The sequence below is a fragment of the Rhinichthys klamathensis genome, unplaced genomic scaffold, assembly GCF_029890125.1.
Source record: "Rhinichthys klamathensis goyatoka isolate OS25496 unplaced genomic scaffold, OSU_Roscu_1.1 h1tg000073l_1, whole genome shotgun sequence".
In the NCBI taxonomy this organism is placed as follows: domain Eukaryota; kingdom Metazoa; phylum Chordata; class Actinopteri; order Cypriniformes; family Leuciscidae; genus Rhinichthys; species Rhinichthys klamathensis.
The window spans coordinates 422,402-441,547 of record NW_026606616.1 but is presented as its reverse complement, the minus strand read 5'-3'; the positions used below and the strand labels follow the sequence as shown (position 1 = coordinate 441,547).

The 19,146-nt window shown below is 37.4% G+C and overlaps 1 protein-coding gene across 1 annotated transcript in view; it reads right to left on the bottom strand.

Moving 5' to 3' along the window:
- Positions 1-19,146, bottom strand: part of LOC130085113 (epiplakin-like) — a 144,765-nt gene that overhangs the window by 16,420 nt on the left and 109,199 nt on the right. Inside the window, exon 35 of the mRNA XM_056250686.1 lies at positions 12,829-19,131. Within this exon, the coding sequence (XP_056106661.1) occupies positions 12,829-19,131 (6,303 nt within the window). The remainder of the gene's footprint in view (positions 1-12,828; positions 19,132-19,146) is intronic.

The following is a 19,146-nucleotide window of genomic DNA, read 5'->3' as shown; positions in this document are numbered from 1 at the left end:
GACTGTAGATGCACCTGGATTATTGTGGTGGTTATCGTTACATTTTAAGGTAACAAGGTAGATTTTGGTAGTTTGGTACCCTAGAAGTAGGTATATTAATATTATATTACTTAATGAAATATACTGTTCTAAGTTGTAAAATTGCCATAGCATTGTTTATGGTAAATTTATGGCAACCACAGCTGCCAGGTTTTTTTACCCTAAAATTAACAGGATATTTTTTACAGAGTAGAAAAAGCACATGGCAAAACTGTGCAGTGCAGGGACACCACAGAAAATCTTAACTTAAAGATGAATACCCTGTTAAAACGTGGGTTTGTGCTAACAATGAAAGCACATTTCACCTTTATCATGACTTGTCCTGACAAGAAAAACTTTTTGAGCATTGCATCATTTGGAAAGTTTCTTGCATTAACCCTGTAAGCAATGGAAAACTGGAAATTCAGGATGCTGATGTATTTTTGAAGAATGTCGGATAAAGAATCAATGACCCAGACAAGCTTTTTACTTGTCAGTTACACAATCATGCACAAAAGGGCATTTTCCTCTCTCTCTCTCTCTCTCTCTCTCTCTCTCTCTCTCTCTCTCTCTCTCTCTCTCTCTCTCTCTCTCTCTCTCTCTCTCTCTCTCTCTCTCTCTCTCTCTCTCTCTCTCTCTCTCAATTTTATGTGTAAACTTTTTGTTGTTGCACAATTGAATAAGATGATACATTTTCTGACATTCACTCAAGCCATGTCACTCATCCATACAGACACATCCTGAAATGTGAAGTAGTGTATAAAAATGCCGTTTTTTCAACAATGGTGCTTCTTTCTGATAGCTCCGATCATAAGTCTTCTGACTGTAACGGTACCTACAGGTAATTTTAGATCATCATTGATCTTTCTGGAGGTCATGATTGGCGGAATCTTTGCCTTTCTGACTATTCATTTTAATCCATTTTTAACAGTAGTTGCTCATTTCTTTTTAGTCAAAATGCCTTCTTCCTCCGAACAATGTTTGGAACGGCCCATTTTACTTAGCAATTAGGAAGGAAATATATTTTATAACAATATGCAAAACATTTGCTTCCCTTCTTCCTTAATAAAGAACAATTAATGGCACCTGTTTTTTTCACAGAATTAATTAAACTCCACACTGCTATTATTTTGAACACATCCCTTTTAATGAATAATTTAATTACTCAGAACAAGCAGGGTGCATGTTATGATAGGTATGTTGTTTTTCTATAACACTTTACTTCATCTACAAGTAAATTATTTGCAATGCAGAAATATCACTAGTAATAACAATGGTTCATCAGGTTACTGATGTTACTGCTATCACAATTTAAATGATTTTATAACAAGGACCTGACATCCTTCTGTAAACACTGAATGTTTTATGCAAAATCTTGTGCAAGTAATGTTTGCTTTGCAGCAGTGAGACTTTATAACTAAGATATGTAATCAGCCATTAATAGCTTTAGCAGGTAAAAAAAAAAAAAAAAAACACACAATGAAAAGGGCTGCTAATGGCCTCTTCCTGTCCAAATTCCTTGGATGCATGAGTGTTAGGAATAAATAAGGACTTCTGAAACCATATAAGGTCACATGACTTAGACACTTTCTACAAGAGCACTCAAATAAACACTACTTCAAGTACACTTTCTGCCAAGCTGTTTATACAATGCATTATAAGGTTATTTTTATTGAATCATAAAGATGACACAATCTTTTGATAAATGGCTTCACTATTTTTAATTTTGTCATGTCATCTGAGTATCAACATTTGTGAGATTTAGACAGTCAAAGTTTTGAGGTTCATTTATCTAATTGTGTGTCTCTGGTATGACATTGTATTATGTTGAATATCATAGTTTACACCCCGTATAGTATTATTATTTTTAAATGTAATAATTATTGTAATTAATGGGGTTATGAATGAGATGAACATTTCAGACATCTTCGCTTTCATTAAAACTGAATAAGTGAAGTAATTAAATTTGCATTTATAGTGTTGCTATTAAGACATATCTTCAAGAAAAATATAGGCAATTAAAGGTTCTCTAAGCGATCCTGGGTGACGTCACTTCTTGTTGACGTTCGAACTATTGTCAAACAAAACGGAGGCTAGCTAGACCCTCCCTCCTCCTCATCCGCACACTAACCCCCCAAACCACACCCCCAAACCCTTCTTGTCGGTCATTGGCTGGAACAGTTTGTTATGTTTTGGGGAGCGGGTCGCTGCAGTTTGTTTTTGGTGCTGTTTGTGAAGCATGGGCTGTCTACAGAGATCGCGTTTCTTTACAGTGTGTTCAGGGGACAGGCAGCCAGCGGATAGTGAGGAGATGTTTGCTGTATGTGACAAAAAATGTTTTGGCCTAAAAAACACATGACATCGCTTAGAGCACCTTTAAATAATTAAATATTCATATGGCTGTATATAAGTCGATTTTATCTTTCAGGTAGCCTAAATCTCATTGTCTGCCATCATTCAATTAGTATCAACTAAATCGTCAAAATAAAGTTATTTAGTATTTTACATTAATGACACTTAAAAATATATTTAAATATTATTAAAAATAATATCAAAAGTAATTTATACATTCTGTAAAAGTTTTGCCATTTTATGCTATAACAACTAAATTAGCAAATGTTACTTCCTATAATAATACATTGGCTGATGGATCATCATCATGCACATGCTAAACCTATATTGAAATATGTTACAATTTGAAAGTAAGTCCACATTGTTCTTAAGGGGAGCATCTTCCCCAATCCATTTCCCCCCACAAAGTTTTTAAACCCAAATTATAAATTATATTATTTGACCATGGTTAAATGGTGTGATGCATAATAATGCAGATTAACTGTACTGTACTGTACTTTTAAAAACATTGAGAACAGTTAAGAATATACATGCATAAGTGTACAATATGTTCATAATGCATTAACACAGAAAGCCTACATCCATAATTTGGTGGATATAGCTCATTTACTTGCCCCATGAAGTTGGCACAATTAATTATTTACTTTCTTGTGTTTTAGACTTCTTCATTTGAAAGTCACTTTTGATTAAAAAAAATTCTAAACTCATAATGTAATGTTTACCAATCCTCTTGCCATCTAAAAAGTAGATTACGTTCTATAAAGTGTCTAACTGTGCACTGTTTGCAAATATTTGCACTTTGATAAAGCATTTGAGCTCTATATTGCTAAGGTGTGGTCGATCAAGTGAACACATGTTGAACATGACATTCTTAAGACATAATGAATAAAGCCACACACATGTTCAGTTGCCTGAAAGTCCTTGCTTTACAATGTTACCACTGCTACCTTTTTTTAAAGCAAACAACAATGCAATTACAAAAACTCTTTAGCTTGTTATCTAAGACAAAAAAAAAGTTTCACAGCGAACTCATTCTTACCTCTTTCAATGTTTTTTTTTTGCAAGAGGGTTTCAGTCAGAGTCCAGTTGAGGGTGTGTTTTTTTTCCTGCTCACTAAGACTTGATGTGGGTCAAGCACACTGCGAACACAGCAAAAGAAACTGAGTATGCTTCCTTCCTTCCTTTCCTCTGTTTAATATATTGACCAGGGCCAAACTCCACCTCCATGAACACTCCCCCCTCTTGCTTCAGATTAAAGAAGAGTGAAGGAATGGCCCTCTCCTTTTTCGTTATATGCAAACAAGCCAAAGCATATACAGTAGCAGTCATAATAAATGAACTCATTACCCCCCCCCCCCCCCCCCCCCCCCCACACACACACACACACACACACCACTGTGGTACAGCAATGTGTCAAGCTCATGTTTAAACTGACACTGAAAACCTGTTCTCATGAACGATTTTATCAGTGCATTTCACTAGTATTCTCTCAAGTTTGTGCACAGTTTCTGTTAATCATTTCAAATAATGTAAATTGCAAGTGATGTCTTATCTCTGACACAGAAGGCATGGTCATTAAACAAGAGCCCGCTTAACCTGCAGATTTATGGTTTTGTTGTGCAAATATCCTTGAAGGAGGTGCAAGTATCATACATTAAGACAGTATTACAGTCATTGACAGTATTAATATATCTTATTGAACCGAATCATCACTTATCTTGCTACAGCTGCATTACAGCAGAATTTGAAGTTGACATGTTTTCTTCTGGATTCTTTGATGAATAGAAAGTTTAAAATAACATAATTGATTTGAAATAGAAATCGGTAGCAATTTATTTTTACAGTCCTGTTCCGTATGTACATAGCTACTATGTACTTATTATAGCAATTACAATAACTGGGTTACTATAGGTACTAACCCTGAACATAACCTCAAACTAGTTACCATATATTACCCGTAAGTAAACCTACTGTAAAAAAAAAAGAAAAAAAAAAAAAAGTGTAACCTAGAAATCTTTTGTAACATTATAAATGTATTTACTGTCACTTTTGATAAATTGAATGTCCTTGCTAAACAAAAAATATTAATTTATCCCCCAAAAAAATCTGATCCACAAATTTTTAATGGTAGCCTATTATAGTAACTCAAATTAAATTATCTTCAATTAAATGATATTTTGTATATAGTCGAGTGTTTATGTGTTTATCTTAGTTAATGCCTTAAGATATGAACAACGGACACTTTATTTATTTATTAATTCATTTTTTAAACAGTTACTTACAGAAAATCTTTAGTATATAAGGGCTTTATGAGGGTCCAATTTTAAATCTGACCCATTTTTTAAACCAAGCTCCATTTCAGGTAAACTTAACATGAAACTTGAATGAAGAACTGAATAACTTAGTTGTATCTTGCCCCATTTCTTTAAATGATTTAATGTGCGGCATATTTGCATATTGGAGAGAAGATCGTGTTGCTGATTTGACAGAACAAGCTATGCATGTTGCCAAAACCACACAGTGCCTCCGCCTTGTCTTGTTGCTGGAGCTGTTCCAGACTTCTTAAGTATTTTGAATTCCTCATCTTTCAGGGAAAAGGGTTGGTATGCCGGCACCCCCACACACTGCTGCAGACAGAAGTCACTAAATAAGAACAGCATAAGAATACATTGGATTGCGTGCAATGTCTTATCTCTGTTTCTTGGTGGAGACACTTTCACCGGGCATAGAGTTCCTGCTCTACCTGCTGCTCTTTGTTTGTGGATAAACCTTGAAGAAAGCAAAGACCAGGTTAAGATGCAGGACCATTGACTAGTGATTGAACCTAGAATTGATCACAAAGTGCATGTTTCAAGAGAATGATTGGTGAAATGTGTTGTTTTGACTTGTTAGGTTGGTGATAAAATGTAATTATGATGTTTTTTTTCCGATCAACACCGTATTAGATTCAAACTGTCAGTCGTGATTAAGGAATATCTGCACATATCTATGAAGGATTGTGAAATTAGGAAGGGAAATCATTCTACAATGTAGCAATTAATGTTGAAGTAATCTAAACCTTCAGGGCGAATCAAATATTTTCAACTATTCATTATCTGAGTTTGCCTGTTACGGAAAGGACCTTGTAATTATCTTAGCAGAGCCAGATGAGCACACTCTTCTGCCAAAGTGAAAGGTGTGGTTTCATGCTTGTACTTTCATGTTGAGAGGGTTGTATTCAGATGCAAAAATCCCTTTTCACTCTGTTCCAGTTTATTTTGTTAGAGCTGTTCACAATCACCATATTCATGTTTAAACCACTCCAGAATTTTTATGATGTCTCGTTTGTCCTTCCGCTCACTTTTCACAACGTCTACTCCCACACTTGTCAGCAATGCAATGGAGAAGAACTGACGGAATAACTATGCAAGGCTTGGCCAGAAGAAACAAGGTGTGGCAGTTTACAGACTGTTTTCTTTCCTGGGAAAAAAGAAAACTTGATAAGGGTCAAAATGATCTCTCATTTTGGCATTTCTCATAAAAATAAGCTGTGTGAAAGTTTTTTTTGAACAGTGCTATTTGCATAAGCGGTTTTATCTTTTATTTATGTTATATACTTTTTCTAATATTTACAGCCCCCTAGCAAAATTTGAGATGTGCCTAAAAATTTAAATAAAACGTATAACAAAAAATAATTAAAAGATTAAATAATATTTTTTTTTAAACTATGCCAGAAGGGGTAGATTTAGCCTTAAACTCTCCCTAAAAGCTGATTATTTTGGGAATAATTGAAAAAATGTAATTATCCTACAATTAACTGAATATCAACAACAGATTATGTCAAAATGATATGATTTTAAGTATTGCATTCAGTAGGGATTAAATCCTCTGAGGTGAGCAAGGCCAATTATTTTGATCCCACTTTATTTTAAATGTCTTTAACTATTATGTACTAACATTTGAATTAATCATTTGATAAAATGCACTTTTTGTTTACAGGCATGTTTTGACTTATATTTAGTAAAATACCTGCATGTCATTGCATAATTACAATGATAACCCACCCTTAAACCTACCCATCCCACCAAACCTGTCCCGCGCCCTTACCCACATCCCACCTCAATAGCAGCAACAGTGTTTTGCAAGTTAACACCTTATATAAAGTGTGACCATTATTTTTAATAAATATAAGTGTTTTCATAAAGTTGAAAGTCTTCCCTGACAGGACTGAATATTTAAAGTTAATATTTATAGAATACCTACAGTAAACATGTAATAAGGTGTCTAAGGCCACACTGCATTATTACAGTTTTTCTCGATTGTTTAAACACTATAACCAGGCTTTTGAACTAAAATTTCAAAACTATAATGCCATTTATCAAAAAGCACACCCATTTCACTGAACTATGAACACTATTCCCCTGATTTGACACATTAGTCAGATTTGTTGAACTGTTACAGCAAAACTCTACACACAAATCCCTTCATTTCTCATTGCCTACACCACATGGTTATTTAGAAAGCACTAGCATTCAATATTGTTCACTCAAGTCAGCTCAGCTTCAGCTCAGTTAGCACACAATTACCCAGGTGAAAACACTAAGAGTCAAAATTGAACACGCATCAGTCAGATCCTTCAATAGATAAAAGGTTATACAATCTTTTATAAAAGATAAAAATCAGTTTACTGAATTTTGGAACAATGGATCCACAGAGAAATTAAGCAATAGGTCGAGGAGGGAGAGGAAGAGGAGGAGGAGGAAGAAGGGGAGGGAGAGGAAGACGAAGAGGAGGAGGAGGAGGAAGAGGAGGAGGGAGAGGAGGAGGAGGAAGAGGGAGAGGAGGAGGAGGAGGGAGAGGAGGAGGGAGAGGAGGAGGGAGAGGAGGAGGAGGAGGAGGAGGGAGAGGAAGAGGGAGAGGAGGAGGAGGGAGAGGAGGAGGAAGAAGAGGAGGGAGAGGAAGAGGAGGAGGGAGAGGATGAAGAGGAGGAGGAGGGAGAGGAGGAGGAGGGAAAGGAAGAGGAGGAGGAAGAGGCGGAGGAGGAATAGGAGGAAAAGGCGGAGGAGGAGAAGGAGGAGGAAGTGGCAAACACATTTCTATCACTGAATAAGAGACAAACATTTCCAATTGTCTTTGATGAGGTTTATGTTCTTGCAAGAAAAGGCCAGCAGTCGTACAGTCACACAGAGTGGCTGCAGAGTGTGACAGTGAAGGGAGGGCATCCTTTCTCCTTTATAGTCTTGACTCCCAGAATGTTATCTTTCTAGGCCAATGATGGTATTTCAACCATATGTGGCCACAAGCAACATGACTTACCAGTTTTGGAAATGTTGTTTTGAATTTATAGCACCAGTGTGTAAGACTATGTTGTAGTGTGTGTATTTTTGAGGGCTTGTGTGTCCTGTCTGAGGGCAAAGTTTGGTTTTTCAGCAAGAGTGAATGGTTTTGAGTGTAGAGCTTCATTTTGACCTGAAAATAGGATGTTTGGGGAATTGGGTGAGACGTTATGGATTTGTGTTTACTGTTTTTAGAATACGAGTCATAGTTTCAAGAAATGTGTTTAAGCAATCGAGAAAAACTGTAATATACTGTCACAATGAAGGGGTTAACAACATCCTTAATGCCAGTGAATATATATTATTGGAATCACCACCAAACACCAAAGATGTTTTGGGTGACAGTGTTGAATGATTTAACAGTTTGTCAAAACCTGCTGGAGCATTAATGTTGTTTTCGAGTAATATTAATTTGATGTCTTTCATGCCAATGCACTGCACATTCAGAAAACAGACTTCCATTGCAATACAAAGCAACATGTTCTCACCCCCAACTCGTCACATTGGCGCTGGGTCAGGAGGACCTACCATCACTTTTTAATGCACAAGGCATCCCTTTAGCGGCATTTTTCGATGCGCAAGTTACTCCATTGATTTCAATGAGGAACCTTTGCCATTATACACGTTGGCCATCAATGTCTGTGTTAGAGCATTTAATATAGTATAACATTTGTCAATACCATGTTTAATTCATTAATATATTTTGCAGTGAAATTAATCATACCCAACCCAGAATCATATAAACTGTTAGGGAAACGTTTCAAAATGAGTCACTCCTAAAAATAATGATCATGCCATCCAGGTCTGTGTGCTCCTCTGGGGTTTCAAAAGCCATGAAACCAATTCATTTCAATTGTGATAACTCTGTAAAGCTATAATCCAGCAAAATTACACATTTCTACATAGCATAACATTTCTATTTTCCATATTCCTAGTCTCACTATCTTACTGCCGCTCCCAGCTGGAAAATGCCTCACATTTTTTGTTCATTGTTCTTGACAGACACCCACAGTGTCCCGAATAACAGGAAGTCAAGAGCATGAGAAAGAGCACCTAAAGTGATGTGATTCTTATTAGTAGGAGGAAAACATTTAGGTAAATCATTACCTTTACCGTAAATGATGCCTCCAAATTTGGTTACACTTAATAAGGTCTCATTTATGAACATGAATAAGTGCGCTAACCAGGGTTCGACTTGAGGGAGGGATGGCATCCCCCTTGTTGAAAAAAGGTGCTATTTGCAGCGCGTTTTATGTATTTGTTAACATTGTGAGTATTTGCAGCACGTGTTGTCAAATTGATGAGGTTTTCTTAATTTGCTGGTGTTTTTTTCTTCTTCTATTTGCATGTGTTTTCATCAGTTGCAGAGCTCAGTGGCACTTTTGACAGAGTTTCTGGTTGTTTCTATCCGGTTATTCAGAATAGAAAAAAATGCATGGTGTATTGTGACTGTGAGGGATGAGAGAGAGTCTGGTGCTCAGTACATACAATACTACAATGATATCAATTATTTTATGAATAGTGCCTATATTTTTATTCTACACTTTAATCCAATAAATAATTTTTTTTTTTATTCTTGTTCCACTGTAAAAGAACCATTTGTGCAATGAAAACATTTCAAAGTTGTTAAAGTATCTTAGTGGAACCGTCAATTCCAATAAATAACGTCTTTTTTTTTTTTAACTGTGACAAACGTGTGATCAAAAGTGTGATAATTTCATCGTTCTGAATTGAAATGCTGTAGCACATGGGTGTGTATTCAGGTAGACACATGCTTTAGGTCATTTAAATGTAACGTTCAAGATATTTTTGTACTCTGTGTCAAGTTTTTTTGGGTGTGCTTAATTAATAGTTTGTTCTGACTAAATTATGTGATGACATTGTATTTTTGTATGCATCCAAACCTTTAAAAAAACAAAACAAAACACTTTAATCTTTTCTTTGGAAACAAAACTTTGACAGTTAGAAGGGTTTTGGTAAGTTTAGGTGGAGATAGAGCTAGTAGCCTATACTTAAATCAATTTGCGAAGCTCAGAGATAGTTCATCTAAATACACACCCATTTGTAAAAAAACATTAATGCCACCATTTAATCATAATGTGTTGATGACAAGGTAATTATGAAGTTAACCTTAATTTACCGGTTTCTTTTGGCACAGTTGGCTATGTTGGTTTCTTGATTATATGCAAATATTTTTTTCAGTTTTTTTTTTTTTTAAATATAAGTGAGATTAAGCATTTGTCAGTCATGCTGTGAAACACCTCAATGCTACTGTCTTGCACATTTACAGTGATTAAAAATGGTACATTTCTTTCTAAATATTGTGTTTAGAATTATTTAGATTTTCACCTAGTAGTTGAGTTCATAACTGTTACCAAACTCACAACACAAAAGATCTGATTTCAAAGAATGTAAAATTCTGCTCATTAGAAAAACGAGGATGGTGGAATACATTAAATGTATTAATATATGCAATGTAGTTTGTAAACCTCTTTGCACTTTTGCAACCTTTCAAGTATTTTCTTGTGATTATGCAAATTGAGTGTGTGTGAATAGCTTGAGGGAGTTTCTAACACATTACAAAACCTGTCACATAGCATGACATATCCTCTCTCTTACCCTAAGGCGAAAGTTGATGGATTTAAAAGATTACATAAATGATGCATACACTGATTTAAACCCTTATGTAGGTAAGATATAACCAACTTTAATACATTTTTAATGCTACTTTAATTTGGTTTGAATGCTGATGGTTGACATTTTTTCCTACCAAAGAGTTGACACATGGGTAAACTGACATTGTACAGCAGATATTTAATGTTTATTTACAATAGGATATTAACATTTCATACTCATATCATGCATTTATAATATCAGAACAGTTTCAAATATACCTTTTAGTGCCTCAAAAAGCTTCCTTTAAAAGGGTTTTGCTGAGTATAACTGATCATATTGCATCATTTTAATCATGTTAGTAGAACATAAAAAGCAGAGGATATAATGTAGGAAAATATAACTAAAGTTGAAGTATTATGATTTACAGTTCAGTGAACCAAAAGTCTAAAAAAACACCAAACAAAACATTGCATTGGAGAGACTGAAACAGATTTTCTTTTTGAGCCTTTGAAATTCAGTCTTTCTTAGTTTCCGATGACATGACTACAATTTTAGATATGTCATAATTTGTTAACCTACAGAGTCCTTGTTTTTGTACACCTCTACAATCAGGTCAGAGATCAATATTTATTAAATTATTTGTAATGCTTGTCAATAGGCCTACATCATTATACCAACACACAAGATATTATTATGCAGAAACTGATTTACATTGGGTTAGCATTTCAACGTTTCTAGTATACACTAAAACACTTCAGATTTAGTGTTAAAAGTGACCAATATGGGTGAATATCAGCTGACTAGACCATTAGCGTTTTAATTCTACTCAACCAAATAAATCTAACAATTCTTATATGGAGCATAAACAAAGGTAGTGGAACATGTATGTTGGTTGAAAGATCACAATGTGATTCTTTTGAAAGGAGCAATCCATTCCATATTCTCTAAACACACAAGTGGAGCTCAAGTGGCAGTGCAAGATATGGAGCTTTTTGATGATTCAAAACAAAGCTAGTTACTATAACAAATGGGGACATGAATTTAAAGAAGAGGTAGACTGGGCATATTCAAGGTTCCAGGTTTTTTTTCTGCTAATTGCTTTATTGTATTCTAAAAATCTTAAGTATTTTATGGCATTTGACAAAAATCATTAACCATGTCTTCAAGTCCACATTAAACATTAATACATCTCGGTTTCTGTAAAATCTGTTGTCAGGTGTCAGTAACTATGCAATTCTGTAGACAGTGCCCTCTCAGAAAGGCACATCTACTTATAAGAAAAATGAGACCATCATTTATATCATTATCATTTATAATATTAAGAGTATTTCATTTGATAATTACACAGTGCATGAGCTTTTCTGCAAAAACAAAAACAAAGCAGGTCTTTGAATTGACATTATTGGCCAGGTTAGTTAATATTTAAACTGACATTGTAACATAGAAGGGAGTGTCCCAAGACAATATAACACTTGTATGCTACAATAAACATTACACATTTTACATCTGTATAATAATATAATCTGCATTGAAACATTATTATCGTATTTAGTCTTTTTTTTTCAAGCCTATTGAGGGTGCACATTACATTTACAAGAAAGTTAATGCAGACGTCACAAGGTTAAGGCGAAAGTGAGGTCCCCTTTAAATGAGACGATTGTGGGAAGTTGGGATGTGAGTTACTTCTGCTTTTAAAGAATTTTCTCTGTCATCGTTAGAGTGATTTGTGGCAAATTCTGTAATGATGTTCTGTTTTTAAGATGACTGTAGGATGGGTAAATCCATTTCACTTTATCTGGTAAGACTGCATAGCACAAAGTTTATTGTTTTCTAGTTTTCAATAATGAGAAGAGAATGAGTTTCTACAGAACAATGGCCATGGCAGTGCTGCCAATATGTTTTGTTTATTGGTATGCTCCCAATCATGAGTGTCCAAATGGACTTTATTCCACTCTGCAGATAGTCAAGAGTCCCCATCCCCCCACTCCCCTTCCCTTCCCTCCTCTCCTCTTTTTTTTATCATGCTGGCTTAAAATATTCAGTGGTGTACAGATACCCTAGGGATCTTTACACAAAAATATATAACAAATAACTTTTACATCTCATCTGAAGCATTACCATATCCTCTCCGAGAAATCTATACATTCTTGAAACTTCTCAGTATAATTCATGTGCCAATGTACAAGGTACATGAAAAAAAAAATACAAAAAGAGAGGCTATAAGTATTTAACACTGCTAAAAATTGAAAGGATTGAATATACAAAAATATATGATTATGATTCTGCCATGAATGTTGTGCAGAAAAAAACTGTATATGATAGTTTCATATTGTCATGTGAAAATTAAGAGAGAGAAAAATAACAAGTGACAAACATATGTATATATATATAAACTAAATATATAAAAATGAAATAAAATATTAAAGCCAGTCTTGTATAGCAATAGTATCCCCATAATTAAAAAAAAAAACATTAGCAATATCATGCAGAGCAGGATAAATGTCCTTTTTGTGTACATAAATTAAGCAACTAAAGAGGATTGAGTTTGTGATGATGTGAATATTCTCTTTTCATCATAGCAACAGTTCCTGCCTGATGCTAAAGCTGTAAGGGCTTGCTTTAGCTCATCCATCTGCAGTCCACCATGTGCCCCTGAATCATAACGGCGGCCATAGCTAGTGGGGCTGTAGGATGAAGAAAAACCCATGGACAAACCTGAGCCTGTAGCATCAAAACTTCCCCTTCTAGAGCCTGATCTTGAACCAGTTCTGGATCCAGACCTAGACCCTGAAGTTGATCCAGAGCCACTGATGCTGTATGGGCTGTAAAGACCTTTACTGGACTGGGAGGACGCTTCTAGCAACCTCAGGCCAGATCCTTCCTCTATCATACTTCTGTCCATGGCGTCCTTGTATGAGATCTTGAGTTTTGTTTTGGGGCAGGTGAGGTATTTGGAATATCCACTGACATCTCTTAGTTTCTGTGCAGTGCGTGCATCTAGATTGCCCTTCTTAACAGCATCATCCAGTGGTACTCTTCCTGTAACATCTGGTTCAATCAAACCACCTGTTAGGTACTGGACTTCAAGGAAACGTTGGCCAGCTTCGTAGTAGAGCCAACCCTTCTTTAAGGCTTGAGAGGCAGACATTTTGGTTTTGGTTCTTGGATCTTCAAATCCCTGAAAAGCTTTCTGTGCTAGGTTGATACGATCAACCATGATCTTGTCCACCAGCCCTTTGTTCATAGCATCAGCAACAGAGAATTTCTCTCCAGTGTTTGGGTCAATAATTCCCCCTGTGCATGCTTGTGCTTCTAGTAGTCTTTGACCAGTGATGTTGTCAACTAGATTCCGATGCATAGCCTCCGTAACTGACACCTTTTCCAAAGTATCTGTATCTAAGATTCCAGCCACTGGTCCAGTTTCCTCAGATGGATCAGTCCAGGTTGTAGCTGGTGTCTTTATGGAGGGAATTGGACTCATGGGATAGGATGAGTTGGACCCAAAGGAAGATGAACGCGATCTGAAGCCACTCATATTGCCAGAGAGCATGTCAGCAAATTCAGTGATAGAAAGGGTACCAGCACGGTACTGGTCCAAAGCAGACTGGTCTATGAGGCCCTTGGAGATTGCATCATCAATGTCATACTGCCGTCCAGACCTTCTGTCAATGATCATAGACTTGACAACACCATCTGATGATGAGGTGGTAATTTCTTCCCATTCACACTCTTGCTCTGCAAGTTCAATATATGTTTGATGGTCAATGAGTCCTTTGCGGTATGCCTCATACACAGACATCTCTTTTCCTGTTTCTGGATCTACGATAACAACTCTACGTTTGCGGACTGAGGACTTAGAGGACGTCTTTCTTTCCCGTTTCTTTTCTTTCATCAGTAATAGAGAAAGTCCAGTTTCAGGGTCTGTTATACAGCGCTCCATCAGCTGGAGGTAAGTTAAATTCTCCTCTGTGTTTGGATCAAAGAACCCCTTAGTGTCATCAGAGGGATCAGTGAGAATACCATTCATCTCCTCATCAAATAGACCCCGCTTGTAGGCCATTTCAACAGGAAGTCGATGACTCTCTTCAGGATCAATGATTCCACCGGTGGCTATTTGAGCCTCGAGCAGACGAACACCATGGTCTTTCAGAATAAGACCTTTCTTCATAGCCTGGAACAGGGAGATCACCTTGCCAGAGTATGGATCTTTGTAGCCAGTCACAGCTCGTTCAGCAGAGAGAAGCTTGTCTTTAAATTCTGGTCCTACGACTCCCATTTTCACAGCTTCGTGGACATTCATTTTGAGATTTTTGATTGGATCAATCACATACCCAGTAGCTGCTTGGGCCTCCAGAAGTTCAAAGGCAGTGCCTGGTCTGATCATGTTCTTCTTCATGGCTTGGTAGACTGAAAGTCGATCTTTTGTAGCCTCTACAAACACACCTGCAATAGAGCTGATGCCTTCAAGATATTTCTTTAGGTCTTTACTGAGGTCCTCAACAGAAATGGTACCCTCCATGAGTGCTGTGTAGGTTTTCTGATCAATAATTTGAGAGCGCAACAACTCCTCTGGAGTGATTTGTTTTCTAAGGCCCTTAAATAGAAGTCTCTTGTCTGCCAGAGACAATAATCGTAAGCCACTCTCTTTATCAATCTTGCATCTTTTGAGAAGTAGGGCATAAGACAGCTTTTCATCTGTTGTTGGATCTATAAACTGTTTGACATCTCCACTTGGATCAGATATCCTCTCACTGGTTTCTTTGTTCATGTAACCACGTTGCATGGCGACATCAATTGGGAGGTGGAAGTAGTACTCTGGATCCATGAGGCCTCCTGTTGCTACCTGGGCCTCCAAAAGCTTCATGGCATAATCCTCAGGAACAAGGTCCTTTTTCATGGCTTGGAATAGAGAAATAACCTTACCGCTGTAGGGATCCTTATAACCTGTGACTGCTCTCTCGGCAGACAAGAGTTTGTCATGGATCTCTGGGCCAACAAGACCCTTCCGGACGGCCTCATCAACTGTCAACAATTCATCTTTCACAGGGTCAGTGATGAATCCTGTCGCTGCTTGTGCCTCCAACAGATCAATGCCAATGCCAGGTTTAATGAGACCTCTCTTCATGGCTTGGTAGATGCTAACCTTAGCATAGTTATCTGAGAGTACTCCAGCAATGCTGCCTGTTCCAAAGAGATAGTGTTTCACACTTGCCATCTCCATAACTTCCCGGATTGTTTTCTTGCCTTGTTTGAGCAGATTGTAAGTTTCAAGGTCTATAATACGAGCTCTGTAAAGTTCATCAATAGTAACCCGGCGTCTGATTACATCACACGACATACTCTGCTCAGTCTTGATGATCTCTTTTTGTTCAATGATTTCAATTATAATAATGATCATTCTCTCTTTTGTGATTTTGCCTGAGCGATACTGTTCAAGGAGCCTTTGTTTTTCCTCTTCTGGAAGCAAATCTGATTTCATGACTTCCCATAAGTTCACCTGTTTTCCAGCAAAACTTTCATGTGGTATGTCTATTTGGGTATTAGCTAAGTCTGTCTGTGCTTGTTCCTCAGTGAAAACATAAGATTTTTCAGCTTGCTCTGGAGTCTGTGCTTTAGAAAGTGGTAACAGGGCAATTCCAAATTCTGGATCGGACATACATCTCTCTTTCAGTTGTTTGTATGTGATATTCTCATCTTTGTTTGGGTCAGTGAAACCTTTGATATCATCTGTGGGGTCTTTAAAAGATTTGGCTAATTGCTTGCTGAAGTAGCCACGCTGAATGGCTATATCACTAGGAAGTCGATGGCTATTTACTGGATCAATTATACCTCCAGTGGCCTCCTGAGCATCTAGAAGAGGTATAGCATGTTCTCTTAGAACAAGCTGTTTTTGCATTGCTTGAAAAAGAGAGATCTTATTACCAGTGTATGGATCTTTGTAACCAGTAACAGCTTTCTCTGCTGAAAGTAGTTTTTCATGAAGCTCTGGACCAACAATGCCAGTCTTAACAGCATCATCCACTGTAAACTTCTCATTCCTGATAGGATCAACTATGTAGCCAGTAGCTGCCTGAGCTTCCAGCAGGGAAGCACCTGTGTTTGATGTCAGTAGTTTCTGCTTCATTGCTTGGTAAATGCTGAGTTTTTCCTTTGTTTTTTCCAAAAATACCCCAGTAATGCAATCAGAACCTTGCAAGTAGCGTTTGATGGAGTCACTAACTTCTGCAGGTTTCTTTTTTCCTTGTTGGATTTTGTCATAGGTGTCTTTGTCAATGATTTTAGATTCAAGCAAGGAACTGGCCGTTACAGGTCCTCTAAAACCATCAAAGTCGCCCTGTCTCTTCATTTCTTTTTCATCCACTGTAGTGATCACAATCTTGATCAGTTTTTCAATTGTGATTATTCCTGATCTATATTGCCGGATAAATTCAATCCTTTGTTCCTCTGTGAAATATTCAGAGTTGATAATCTCCCAAATGGTGACTATTCTTCCTTTAAAAACTCCACTGTGCAGCTCAACTGTAGCATGGCTCAAGGTCTCTTTAGTTTGCGCATCAGAAACTGGTTCTATTTCTTTTGACTTGACTGCCTTTTCAGATAGTGGGAGCAATGGAAAACCAGTCTGCTTATCAGTGATGCATCTTTTCAGCAGTTCAGCATAAGTGACATTTTCTTGTGTGTTTGGGTCAATGAATACTGTATTGGAGACTGATGGGCTGCTTAAGTCTTCATTCATCTTCTCATTTAGGTATCCACGTTTATATGCAATATCTGGAGTGATGCGGTAACTTTTCTCAGGATCAATAATTCCTCCAGTTGCAAGTTGAGCTTCCAACAGACGGACACCTTGGTCTTTCTTAATGAGATCTTTTTGCATTGCTTCAAACAGGGATACAGTTTTTCCAGTATATGGATCTTTGTAACCACAAACAGCTCGTTCTGCAGACAACAATTTCTCATGCAGCTCTGGGCCAACAACACCACTTTTGACTGCTTCATCAACAGTGAGCTTTTGATTTTTCACTGGATCAATTATGAAGCCTGTTCCAGCCTGGGCCTCCAGAAGGTTTAGCGCAGGCTCTGTTCCGAGCAAGCCCTTCTTCATGGCTTCGTAGAAAGACATCTTTTCAGAAGTTGACTCAATCTGCACTCCAGCAATACAGTGTGCCCCCTTTAGGGCTTTCTTGACAGGTTCAAGCTCAGAGACCTCTTTAAGAGTGGCTTTTCCATTGTGCAATTTGTTGAACAAATCTTTATTAATAACCTTTGCTTCCAGAAGTTCAGAAGCTGGCACTGATGATCTCAAACCATCAAATGCAGGTTCCTTCTTGCTTTCCTTGTCCTCTACAACAGTTATTACAATTCTAATAATTTTTTCAACTGTAATTTTGCCTGTCTTGTATTGACGGATAAGATCCTTTCTCTGGTCTTCAGTGAAGTACTCTGAGTTTATGACCTCCCAGATGGTGACAGTCTTTCCTTTGAATCTTCCAAATAGAACTGTTAGGTTTGCCTTACTAAATACATCTTTAGTTTCCTCATCAGTATAAGTTCTTTCAATTTGGGCTGCATGTTCTGTGATTGGCAGTAATGGAATGCCTGTCTCAGGATCTGGTTTGCATCGCTCCAGTAACTCACAATAAGTGAGGCAATCCTGAGTGTTGGGATCAATGAATGTTTTTTTGTCAGCAGGACGGCTGGACAGAATTTTGCTTAGATCATCATCAAGTTGACCTTGCGTGCATGCCATTTGGACTGTTACACGGTGGCTATTGACAGGATCAACTATCCCACCAGTTGCATATTGACAATCAAGAAGTTTTGTGGCCTGGTCCTCTGCAATCAAACCTTTTTTCATTGCTTCAAACAGTGAGATTGTATCTCCAGTGAACGGATCTTTGAATCCTGTGGCGGCCCTTTCGGCCGATAACAACTTGGTGTGCAACTCAGGTCCAATCAACGTATCCTTCACAGCTTCGCTTACAGAGAGTCTTCTGTTCTTAATGGGGTCAATTATGTAACCAGATGAAGCTTGGGCTTCAAGAAGCATCATAGCTGTGCTTTGTGTAATCTTCTTGTCCTTCAAAGCTTGATAGATGCTCATTTTCTGGTTGGAATCAACTATTACACCACCGATGCAATCTTTACCTTTTAGGCACATCTTGACCTTGTCATTCTTAGAAAGCTCTTCCACAGTTGTTTTGCCTTTCTTAAGCTTGTCAAATTCTTTTTTGCTGAGCACACCAATCTCATGAAGTCTGTTTGCAGGCACCTTCTCTCTGATTCCATCAAAAGCCAAGGGTACATCTTTTTTCACACCATCCACTTCTGTAGAGCCATTTAGGACCTTCGTTGTTGTTTCTACCATTTTCATTTGAACTAACTCTTTTTCAGGGACTTTGTCAGTTTGAATTTCAATCTCCTTGGTGTGGGATGGCTTTTGTGAACTCTGAAGCAGCTGGAGTTTTTCTCGCAAGTTCTTGTTTTCCTCTGCCAGAAGCTTCTCTTGTTCAATTCTTTTCTTTTCAAGCTCTTTCATTTCTTTTTGCTTGGCATTCATCTCTTCCTCAGCATCCTTTTGCTTTTTGATGGCAGCATCCATGGCAGACTGAAGTTTCTTCCTCTCCTCCTCCAATTGCCTTTTCTGATGCTCCTGTTCATCTTTAAGTGCTTCAGCCTTCTTTACTTCATCTTCAAATTGCTTCTCCAGCTTCTTTTTCTCTGCTTCAATGGCTTTTTCCTTTTTCAGCAGTGTCTCTTTTTCTGCAAAGAAAGTCTGCTGGAGGATAGTCTTTTCCTGCTGTAACTGTTCTTGTTGTACATTGGCCATCTGTCATAAAACAGC